At 37.7% G+C, this 12,042-nt stretch overlaps 1 protein-coding gene across 1 annotated transcript in view; it reads right to left on the bottom strand.

The window, feature by feature from the left end:
• Window positions 1–12,042, bottom strand: part of ATG2B (autophagy related 2B) — an 83,095-nt gene that overhangs the window by 47,906 nt on the left and 23,147 nt on the right. Inside the window, exons 3-11 of the mRNA XM_021679830.2 lie at window positions 11,101–11,253; window positions 10,530–10,632; window positions 9,034–9,196; window positions 7,961–8,140; window positions 3,723–3,819; window positions 3,296–3,481; window positions 2,155–2,309; window positions 1,960–2,065; window positions 790–1,051 (exon numbers count right to left, since the gene is read on the bottom strand). Of these exons, the coding sequence (XP_021535505.1) occupies window positions 790–1,051; window positions 1,960–2,065; window positions 2,155–2,309; window positions 3,296–3,481; window positions 3,723–3,819; window positions 7,961–8,140; window positions 9,034–9,196; window positions 10,530–10,632; window positions 11,101–11,253 (1,405 nt within the window). The remainder of the gene's footprint in view (window positions 1–789; window positions 1,052–1,959; window positions 2,066–2,154; window positions 2,310–3,295; window positions 3,482–3,722; window positions 3,820–7,960; window positions 8,141–9,033; window positions 9,197–10,529; window positions 10,633–11,100; window positions 11,254–12,042) is intronic.

Below are 12,042 nucleotides of genomic sequence, written 5' to 3'. Positions count from 1 at the left end.
CCAGCGTGGAGCCCAATTTGGGGCCTGAACTCACGACCCTGAGATCAAGACCTGAGCTAAGATCAAGAGTTGGACACTTAACCATCTGAGCCACCCACATGCCCCCAGATGGCTTTAATTTTTTAAAGCAGAAATTGAAAGTGTAGCATCCGGGCTCAGGATCAGCCTTGTTACCCTTCCCCATCCCACAGACAGTGGCATGGGGGTCATGTTGTTCCACATCCCTTCTCATTAGCTCACTCCACTCTCACCACCACTGCCATCTCCACTGAGCCAGTGACAATAAGAACTATTCTTATGATTATAATGGTGTCAATATTTTAATCAGCAAAATGTGGTCCAAAAAAACTTGTCAAGGGCACCTGGGTGGCTCAGTGGGTTAAGCGTCTGCCTTCAGCTCAGGTCATGATCCTGTGGTCCTGGGATCGAGTCCCGCACTGGGCACCCAGCTCAGCAGAGTCTGCTTCTCCCTCTCCCTCGGCCCCTCCCACCTGTTCATGTTCTCACTTGTGCTCTCTAATGAATTAAAAAAAAAAAAAAAAACTTAAAAAAAATTGTCAAGAGCAGAGAAAACTCCAGATTATCTCAATCTTATATGTAAATAGTTTTGCATGCCAAGTAAGCTGAATAAAAGATTCTATGGTAAACATTTTTGTAGCACTGCAAGAAAACCTCACTCATTCCCTCATTTACAAATAAAATGCGAATCAGAAAAACAGAGTTAGGCAGATAAAAATGTCCCCATCTGGTTCTTTTTCAAGCATCATTAATAAACACGAGAGAATTTACCTAAGGTGATCGTGTTTGCAAGCTTCCGCAAATACTGCTCGGAAAGACTTAAAATCATCTGTTGAAAATCTTGCTGGGTCAATCTTTTCTATACAGGTAAAGAACGCTATCGCCAAAGGCGTCAATGGATTAAGGTTCAGTGATGTTTCAGGTGGAGATAAAGGATCGATGTGAAGCACAGAGATGGAAAAGGTTCCCACAGCTAGTCTAAAAATAAGTTCAGGCCTGGATTCATCCACTGAAACAGATCTAGATGGGAGAGCTGAAACACATGGGTTAAAATTATATACATAAAATTTAATACTTAAAAACAATCCATTATATCAAAATTATAAAGCATTTACTCATGTGTTAGTTTAAAAAGCAGGTGAACACCCAACAGTTTGAATGATATTTGATATTAAACAAGATAAATTGTTATCTTTCTGCATTTGATATTCAGGATCCTTGATACTTGAAGCATCAAAAAGAAACATGAACAAAAGTTTTGCATTAATAAAACTGTATCGGAAAAGTTGCAGATCAACCCAAAAGCTGCTCACCAAATTTTCTTTTAAGCCTTGTGTCTATTTCAATTAAATTTTGCGGAGAAGAGACCTGAGGTTCTCTTTCAAGGAAAGTGTAAACAATGGAACAAGTATTAATGGTTGACTGAGACTCCTAAACTACAATAATAATATGAAACTTACAGTGTACTTTTTACTAAAGATACTTAAATACACAAAGACTACAGTGAATTGGCAAGTATTCTAAAATACTTCATGGTTGAGTTGTTCAACCATGCTTCACATTTTCTTTCTAAACTTTGTCAAATGGCCTAGCTCAAAAAAAAATGTATGAGGGGAAAGAAAAGCAGCAGTAGAATGGCATTTTCTAGAAAGAAACAACTTAATTTTTTTTTTTTTTTTTTTTAATGCCAGTGGAAGGGGTGCCTGGGTGGCTCAGTCGTTAAGCATCTGCCTTCAGCTCAGGTCAGGATCCCAGGGTCCTGGGATCGAGCCCCGCATCGGACTCCCTGCTCCATGGGAAACCTGCTTCTCCCTCTCCCACTCCCCCTGCTTGTGTTCCCTCTCTTGCTGTGTCTCTCAAATAAATAAATAAAATCTTTAAAAAATAATAAAATAAATAAATTCCAGTGGAAAACTACCGTAAGTGTCTTACACAACTTACAAGTCTTCTGTAAATTTGGTGGGTGAACTAGGTTGGACGGCAATGTGGACCCTCTTACTGGTTGTTCTTTATGATGTTCAAGGAAATCTCCCCACGTTGGCTGAAGCTGTAAAAGAATTTTTTTAAATCACATGAATAAAGTGTAGAATTTCAGAAGCCACTTTTCAAGAATAGAACAAAATTTAAATACTTTACCACAGTAGCACTTAATGGAGATCCTGCTGGAGTATTTGTATATGTACTAGTTAATGACAACTCAAGGTCCATATTTGGAGGGTCTCCCAGAGGTGGAAGAGAAGAGAGACTATGGGACATGTCCATATCAGCCATGGAGAAGAAAACTTCTTCTTCTAGACAGAATTAAACCTTGTCAGTTATATAATTCATGTCTTTAAATTAAGTTAACATACATTAATATAATATTCTTCAGATTATCTGAAGTACAGTGATGCCCTACAATTTACATTACTTCTGATGGGGTAATTTGTGAGGATCCAAGATAGTAAAAACTCAACCAAATACAAGTTAACAAAACGTTATGCTATCCTACTGGTGAACTTGCTTTTTGTTTGGTTTTTTTTTAATGTAAGATTTGCAGTACTACGTGGTATATTTTTAAGTATCATATGACAATTTAGAAGTTAAAATCCAACTTTAAAATAGTATAAAGATCTTGTAATCTCTGGTTTCATATGAATACAACTCTTTAAAAAAAAAAAAAAAAAAACCTGAATGTATTATTTAGAATTTTATTTACATTTCACTTCTTTCTGGAGGTTGTTTTACTCTCATGCAAATGAAGTTTGTTATGACCAAAATTTCTTGAGTAGATTTTAAAACTTATTTAGTTCAACATTCTATACTTAAATGGATTCTTATTAGTTAAGGTATTAGTGTTAAACATTCTAAAACACCTGTAAAAATGCAAAGTAAACTGTGTAAAGACTGTATTTACGTGTAATTGATGGAAGAGTAGAAAAAAAGGTTCCATTTAAGGGCCTCTAACCGTAAATCATCATACGAGCATATAAGAATTTGACAAAATGAGTAATTACCCCAATTTATCTTTTGTGTAAATCTACATTTTTGTAAATTGTCCTTAGAATAAAAAAGAAGTCATGATTTACAAAACAAGATAAGACACTCAAAAAAAGATACATGAGCCAGTGCATCACTGTTATGCTGCGGTTAGATCAACTTACAAATTTAAACCTTCTTAGATCACAGATCTTTCGTTCTTTCATTACTAAACTCCATTTCACAATGGCCAAATTAAGTTTACTTTGCTCTATGATAACGTTGTAGGAATCCAGTGTCAATTGTTTCAGACACTTACCACGGCTAGAAGGTGTACGAGCGGATTCTGTCTCATAAAAGCTTTGCTCTGAAGATACACCTGCTGAGAGGGAATCTTTTCTCAAATAATACCGGTTTAATTCCATCTGAATTCGATATTCCTCTTCTTGCTGCATGGGTCGGTTTTTTCTATCTTTATTAGCTAACCCTATTTTGCTAGAATTTTCTACAAGTATAGAAAGGAAAGCAAAACAGTAATTAAATTTGGGGTTAATCAATCATCTCTCTCCCAAAACCCACTTGTCCAATACCAACGGCAACTTCATGCCACAGTCAATGCAGAACTACCACTATTTAATATTAATCAGAGCTATGCAGTAGCTTTAAGCAACTAGCTAGGGATCACAGAATCTAAAAAGTTTTTAATAATCAAAAATAGTAACAGAGTTGCCTCTTGCCATACTTGCCTGGTCCAGCAACAGCTGCTAACATATCCAAAAGCAAGTGCACCTGCCTTGGTGACAGGAATAGATGAATAGAGTCTATCTGTCCATCAAGATCCAACTTCAAAAAAAAAAAAAAAAAGCCATTCAGGATAAACACTCTTTAAAATTTCATCACCACAAATCCCAGTACACTTTAATGACTGATTACTTAAGTCTTGGATTCCTTCACCTAAGATTCCCTCCACTAATTCACACAATCTAAATGAAAGACTTAAAGGCCACCAAACTGTTGTTCTAAGGGGGAAAATCCTCCTGCAAAATTCCATGTTGGCAAGTCCAATGTCCTATTTTTTTTTTTAATTTTTTATTTTTTTTAAAGATTTTATTTATTTGCGAGAGAGAGAATGAGAGACAGAGAGCATGAGAGGGAGGAGGGTCAGAGGGAGAAGCAGACTCCCTGCCGAGCAGGGAGCCCGATGCGGGACTCGATCCCGGGACTCCAGGATCATGACCTGAGCCGAAGGCAGTCGCTTAACCAACTGAGCCACCCAGGCGCCCTGTCCTATTTTTATCTCTGAGTTTTCTGAGTATTTCAGGTATTTGAGGAGGCTTCAAGTCACAGTCACTAGGAAGAATATGAAGACAGCAGCAGCACAGAATTCATTCCCAACAGGATCTGAAGACTCAAATCATAATCCTCAAAGCGGGATTCAAGCCAAGAGCAAATAAAGTTGGCTTTCTCAAGTTCGCGCATGGATAACACTCCCTAACAGAGCATGTGAGGCCCTTCCCTACCAACAGTGTGCCTCTCCACACGTGCAGGCAGGGTTCCACAAAGCCTGCTCTCTGCTGGACAGGAAAGCGCAGGCCACGGCAGAGATGCCTACGAAGTGGGTGCTCATGTGGACTGCCTTGCTCTTTTCCAAGTCTTTGTCCATTTTTCCTCACGGAAATAAAAGCCCCAGCTGGTCTCATCCTGATTCCTATGGAGTATATTCTGACAAAACAATTACTCTATTTTCTACATCAAATTCTTTTTTTTTTTTTTAAAGATTTTATTTATTTATTTATTTGAGAGAAAGAGAGAGAGAAACAGCATGAGAGGGGAGAGGGTCTGAGGGAGAAGCAGGCTCCCCGCTGAGCCGGGAGCCCGATGTGGGACTCGATCCCAGGACTCCGGGATCATGACCTGAGCCGAAGGCAGTCGCTTAACCAACTGAGCCACCCGGGCGCCCTCTACATCACATTCTAACAAGTTGAGTATGCCTGCCTTACTTTTCACTCACCTCCTCTTAGGGCTAATGCTAACACTCCTATTATCTTTATATCATTTCGCAATTTTAAAATTCAATTAACATTTATATTTGCAAAATGGTATCTTCCGGCGGGGGGGGGGAGGCTGGACAAATTTCTTCTGATTCTAAAAACAAAAAAATATTACATAGTAATGCCAAGATCCTTCCATTATCGGAGAATATAATGTATTCTCCAGGAATAACAATCCTCACTATCACCTTTTTCTGAGTGTTGGGGCATTATGCTTTTATTACATTTCCACTCATTCTAGAAAGGCATCTGTTTTACAGACGAGGACACGGGATCATAAAAATCTGCACAAGGCCATCTACAGACCCAGAGCCAGAATTTTAACCTAGGCTGACCTAGATGGGAAGCCCTCACTCCTCCCATGATATGGCTCTCGGTGGATTTGTTTTTTTGGAGCTCCTTGCTGACAGCTGCCATCCCAGACGATGAATCAGCAAGGAGTTTAGGCTGGGGACAGTGGGAAAATCTTTCTGATTACAAGCCATATTTAAAAATTGGTTTTAAATTTCTTAGTATTGAAAACATAATCTCTGACCTTTATTAGGATGGATTATCAAGAGTTTCACTTCTAATGTTCATAGAAATATTATTTGTACATTCTAAATTTGGCATACAAAGAACAAAGCAGCTCTTACTTTCCTCTGGAAATAGAAAAAACAGAACATAACTGAAATAATTTCAAACTCAATATGACAGTAACTAAACAAAATGTCTATAAATTCAATACATACAGCTCCTCTATTTTCTTATACACTCCTGAAAGTATATGCTAAAACTGAACATGTGAGCTATCAAGCTGACACACTATTTGGGGTGGGTACCATCTCAGAGAACTAAAAAAAATTTTTTTTAATTTATTTTAGAGAGCGAGCACGCACATGCACATACAAGGGGCAGGGGGCAAAGGAAGAGGGAGAGAGAGATCTCAAATAAGATTCTGTACTGAGCGAGGGCTCAATCTCACGACCCTGAGATCATGACCTGAGCGAAAATCAAGAGTCGGACACTTAACTGACTGAGCCACCCAGGAGCACCCCCCAAAACTTTCATAACATTTTGATCCCAGTTGGAAAACCTGTGGATCTAATGAACATTGGCGAGACTAAAGATCTGACACTTGAGCACCCCTAACCAATGCCATCTTTGTCTACACGGCATTAAGTTTATGGGATTTATGTTTCTCAAAGCTAATATCTAGAACTTTAGCCTTCATTTTCATTAAGTAAGAACAAAAGGTACTCAAACTCAAGTTACTACACAAAAATTACCATGTAGACAAGGATGGTAATAACTCCAAATATCAAACACTGGCTGGCAAACAATGCCATCATGCTATAAATTCCAGATGTTCACTTGTCACCTAATACACAGATGTCCAAAAGTAACATCGAAAAGGCACTTACACAGGGGCGCCTGGGTGGCTCAGTCGTTAAGCATCTGCCTTCAGCTCAGGTCATGATCCCAGGGTCCTGGGATTGAGCCTCGCATCGGGCTCCCTGCTCAACGGGAAGCCTGCTTCTCCCTCTCCCACTCCCCCTGCCTGTGTTCCCTCTCTCGCTGTGTCTCTCCTCTGTCAAATAAATAAAATAAATAAATAATAATAATAAATAAATAAAATAATTTTTTTTTTAAAAAGGCACTTCTACAAATCAACACCTAATGTGCAAAAGTTCAGGTCTGCATAAAGATCAAGTATACAGATGTTGAGGACTAGCTAATCAAAACAGAACTATAAAAGTGACTGCCATGGTTCTTCCTTCTTCAAGAAATAGCTAATGCATTCCCCAGAGGCATGGGTGTGTTAGTTTCCCCAAGGAAGTCAGCACCTCAGGGGATTCCCTGTCATGCTGAAACAGACCTAGGGCTTTCCTGTTATTTTATGAACAGGCTTAAGATCTGGTGAAAGGATTTCGTACCACCTGAAGTAGGACAGAGCGGTAAACAAAGGAGAGGAAGTAATCAGCAACAGGAAGGTTGGCATTCTGATCATCACCTTCCTCTGCTTCTAACTGTAGCCAGGTGTGCCAATCCAAGGACGGATTGCTGGAGATCCTCAATCGTCTGAAAATCTTATGTGCATGCACGAGTACTCAGTTGCTTCCTCTTCCATGTCCCCACAGCAATGTCTATACCCCTTATTATACGTTGTATTAAGGCAAAGACAGTATTCCCCTCTTCTCTGTATCTCACCCAAGAAACTGCATAGGGCCCAGCATCCAGTTTACTCCAACATCTACAGCTAGTTAGCCCAGTGAGTAAACAGATGAACAAATCCTGATATTTTCTTAATTTAAACTACATTTTACAGAGATTATATAGAAAATTAGTTTTCAAAGTTTGAAAATAACACTTCACAAAGACATTTTTAACAGACTAAATAAATATAGGCTTCCTGATTCTCCAGCAGACTGTTCAATACTGTTCCCTAAGAACCAAGTGCAGTTGTCTTTACAGGGTCTTCAAAAAGCCATGAGACATCACGGAAAAAAAAAAAAAATCAATCTCTTTTCATAAACATTGTACAACTATAAAAATGGTCATTCCGTTCAAAACACATCTAGGTGGGCATTTTTACATGCATACAATTAAACACCTTCTATAGTCAACTTCTTACTTCCATATTCTTCTCCTTTAAACTGAAAGTTATGATGACAGAAAGTCTTTAATAAATTCCTAATTTATTAACTCATGAATGTTTCTGAACGGCTAGAACGGGGGAAAGTGAGTGCAGGAGACAGTACTAATACCTGAGCCTGAGCAGAGGCCCTGACACCTAAGGACAGAGGCACCAGCTGAGATGACGAACATGCACTCCAGGACAGAGGGCACCCTAGTTACAGGACAACCCACAGTGGCCAATTGGTGGGTCACTGCACACATTAAATAATACTTGTACTTCTGTTTTAACTATAGAAAATGAAACAAATACTGACCTTAGCTCCAGGAAGTACTTCATTCTGTTTCAATGTGAGACTCAACTCCAGCCTACCAGTTAGCCCTCCAATCTGCACTGGGTCAGAGGGCGCTACCTCTGGTAAATTTCTAGTTAGTTGTGGGTGTGGCTCATACACAATTTTGGGATTCCAGCTAGGTGACAGCTTTGGCTCAGTTTCCTATAATAAGGCAATTAAGAATAAAGTAATTCTTTAGAACATCTTAGTATAAATAAACCAAAATGCAAAAAACAAATGTCAACTTAAGAAGAGTAAAATATTTGACATGAAAAGCTGTACTATGTGACAATGAATAAACCAGTGTCTTATAGCTAGCATGAAACACAACAGTAATAAAGGCAAATCATGGAAAAGGACTTTATGAAAAAAAGCACATCTATTCAAATCACAGCAATAAGAAAACATAATAGACATTCTATAATTATGAAAATCTGAAATAATGTAAAAGATAACTTATGGAAGGACTGATTTATAAAAGGACTCTCTACTCTTAGAAAGGATTAATAAAAAGTTCCTTAATTATAAAACTTTTAAGATATGATTTGTAAGTTTTCAGCCATACATTATGTAAGGTAAATGTGAACACTGCTTTTGTTTTTATTATAAAAGGGTATTAGTTGTTAATATACCACTTTCCTACAAGACACAGCATCCAATGTTATACCCTGGTAGGAAAGGCATTAATCATAAATGTGAGTATTTTAAAAACTCTGAAATGTGGGTCTCCATTACTGAATATTTGTGTTAACTTCCAGGTCAGATGGAAACTAACACGTATTTTATATCCTAGCACAATTTAATAGCCCTCCTTTAAACCATTTATTTCTTTATTTTTAAATTTATTTTTTGGAGAGGGAGAGAGAGACTCTTAAGCAGGCTCCATGCCCAGTGCAGAGCCTGACGCTGGGCTGGATCTCACAACCCTGAGATCATCACCTGAGCCAAAATCAAGAGTCGGACGCTCAACCGACTGAGCCACCCAGGCACCCCTAATTTAAACTTTTTAAAAATCTATGATTTAATGTTTGGTTTTTTCGTTTTGTTTTTCTTACCGCTGGTGCAGTTGAACACACTGGGGAAGATTTTGCTGACGCAGAAAACTCCTCCCAGAAGAGAGATACTCCGGAGAGCTGGAGTAACTTGTGAGCAAAGGCTGTGGGCTGATGCACATTAATTCCTGAGGCCTCATCAGCAGCTTCATCACAGTAGACAGTTCTCAAAGTTCAAAACAAAAAGCGCTGGCATAAAACTCCTAAGAAAGCCTATTTGCAAGTCTAAAACACACATAGCTTTTTAAAGTTAAGAGTTTTTCAAGTGTTAGCACTTAGAAAATGCCTAGAATGTGGTCAGCATTAGTGCTTTACTACAGGAAATGTTTTCACCAAGAGACCTCAGCCTCAAGAAGGATAATTTTATGGGGCTCCTAAACTGGGAGAAAAGATTAATAACTTCCTAAAGTTAGCCTCAAGGAAAGCAATTCCTGTGCTCCCTCACAAACATCTCTTAGTAACAGTGAGACAGCATTTGACTCCAAGTCACAAGTCTGCAATGAATGACATTTTTTAAATTGTTATGACTATTCTATGAGTTCTTATGACTCACTTCATTTTCAACAAAATACAGAATGTAGTTCTACATGCATGAGATTTTAGATACTTTTTAATATACCATTTCAGGTAACACAACCTAATTTCAAAAATCTGCTAACAATAACTGTTTCACTAATAGGTAATTTTATGAAAGACAGAAACCATAACATATCTGCTTAAAATTTCTTAAAAGTCCCCAAAAGTTCCCTATACAAAGTGTCTTCGGTGCTCAGTGCAATTCTGCCTATTTCTATCACGTTAAGACACAGGTGAACAGTAACTACCTCAAAGGCAACCCTCTCGGGTCCCCTCCTTCTTTGGGTGCTTTGTACTATCTGTACCTTACTGTACTCTCAATAAACTTTGCTTTGCTGCCCACCAAAAGAAAAAAAAAAAGTGACTACCTCAAATCGACACTCAGCTATTTATAAGGCTCCAAGTGGGCATACCCAGAAAACTAAGTCCTGGTTTCTATCTATTTAAGTAAATTACTATCACACAGATACTCTCACAGAATCCTCTCAAAGAAAACTGCAGGCTTAGCCTTTCTCGTGAAAGCAGCACTCAAATCAAGCACAGGAAAGCAAAGAAGCCCCTCGCATTAATGAGACACGCCAAAACAGGACATCGCTCGTATGAAAAAACTCCAACAGGAGTGCCTTAAATTTAGCAGCACTCACATATTCATGATTTTTATTTGGTATTAACTAAAAGAATCATTTGCTTTGAATTCCACACATTATATATAATTATACCTCAAATGGTACTTTAAGTTTTCAATAAAGGGATTAGAATGTATCTTGGAGAGCAGAGCTTTACTCTGAAAACATACAATGTAGTAACTCAATAGCATCACTTCTAACCTCTAAAACCATCATGAAATCTAATGAAAGTCAGATCTTACTATTTATAAAAAAAAAAGAATAGGGTCATTTATTCTCAGATATAAGAAGTCTTACCTTTCTATTCGAATTTCAAGTGCAGTTCCAGTTTTGGAATTTTCTGGCACATGTTCAATTCTCAAGACAGTGTCTATAAAAGTGACTTTTACTCTTCTTAGTACTAGAGTAAACAGGTAACCATCAATATGAGACCACATGTATACTAAATAAAAACTTCTAATGAAAGGTATATATAGTAGCTTAATAAGAACTTACAAAATAAACTGGTATTTCTTTCCTTAAAAATTCCAAAATCTTGAGTTTGGTAATAAACATTTTGCCTTACTGAGCACCTAACAGATACCTGAGCAATGCCCAACACTCTCTGCTGACCTCTAAACCCTTCATTACACAAGCATAATAAAGGAAACAGACAAAAAAAAAAAATAGGGTACAGAAGGATGTGAAATTAAATTGAATATTTAAAATAACCTCAATTCTAAAGTTCTGAAGAACAGTAATGCCTTTAAAAAAAAAAAAAATCACTCCAATGGATTTTCCTTATACAAGGCTTACTAAAGAAAGGTACTAAATTACTAATAAAAAAAAAAAAAACTAAAATTTTTGAAAATACTCCATAATGCCAAACCTGTTTCAATGGTTTCAGCAAACTTTTCAAGTCCTTCAAAAGGCTGCGATGCTTCTCCTTGTTCATCTGTTAATTTCTGGCTAAGACATTCTTTTGCCAATTGCATACTGCTGGTCATGAAACTTGACCAATACATAGGTTCAGAACCAGTTGCTGCAGAAGATATAGATTAATCCTAAATAACTTCTTATAGTTACAACAAAGCAATTTCTTAAAATGCCACATTTGAAATATATTCTTAACCCTCCAAGAGATATTTAACATCAGGGTGTTACCGAGGCATATGGTATTCTAGAAATTACTCTTGAGATTTAAACATCACCTTACAATAACGGAGAAGAAAAAAGAAAAAAAAAAATCACAGAAAGAAGTCCAGAGACGTGCTCTCATTAAATGATATGTATCTGTCAAATGTTAATTCATGAATTCATTAAACAAGTATCTAATGCATGCATGGTACTGTTCAAAATACTGTAGAACAGGGGTCAACAAATTTTTTTGGTGAGGGTCAGATAGTAAATAGTTTAGGCCCTAGAGCCTCTACCCTGACTACTCAACTCTCTCGCTCTAGAGCCAAAGCAGCCAGAGAGAATAAGGAAATGAATGAGTACGGTAGTGTTCCAATACAAATTTATTTACAAAAATATGACAGATCAAATTTGGCCTGCAGGCCATAGTTAGCGGACCCTGCTGTAGGGGACAGAAAAATAATGATTAATTCTGCCCTCTGAGAGCCTACAATATATGGAAGAAATGAGATGTGGTTAAGAAGAATTAGTAAGCAACTACGCAATGTCAACAGAAAACACTGACAGCTAAATCAAGAAGTTAATTCTTCCCACAGACAGAATTTAACGGAAATCTGGTAGAGGTGGCTTCTGACCTAGGCTTTAGAAGGTCAGTATAAATGTAGATAAAACAGAAGAACATCCTTGGAGGAAT

This window comes from Neomonachus schauinslandi, chromosome 9 (genome assembly GCF_002201575.2).
Source record: "Neomonachus schauinslandi chromosome 9, ASM220157v2, whole genome shotgun sequence".
Lineage (NCBI taxonomy): Eukaryota > Metazoa > Chordata > Mammalia > Carnivora > Phocidae > Neomonachus > Neomonachus schauinslandi.
This window is presented reverse-complemented; position numbering and strand designations above follow the sequence as displayed.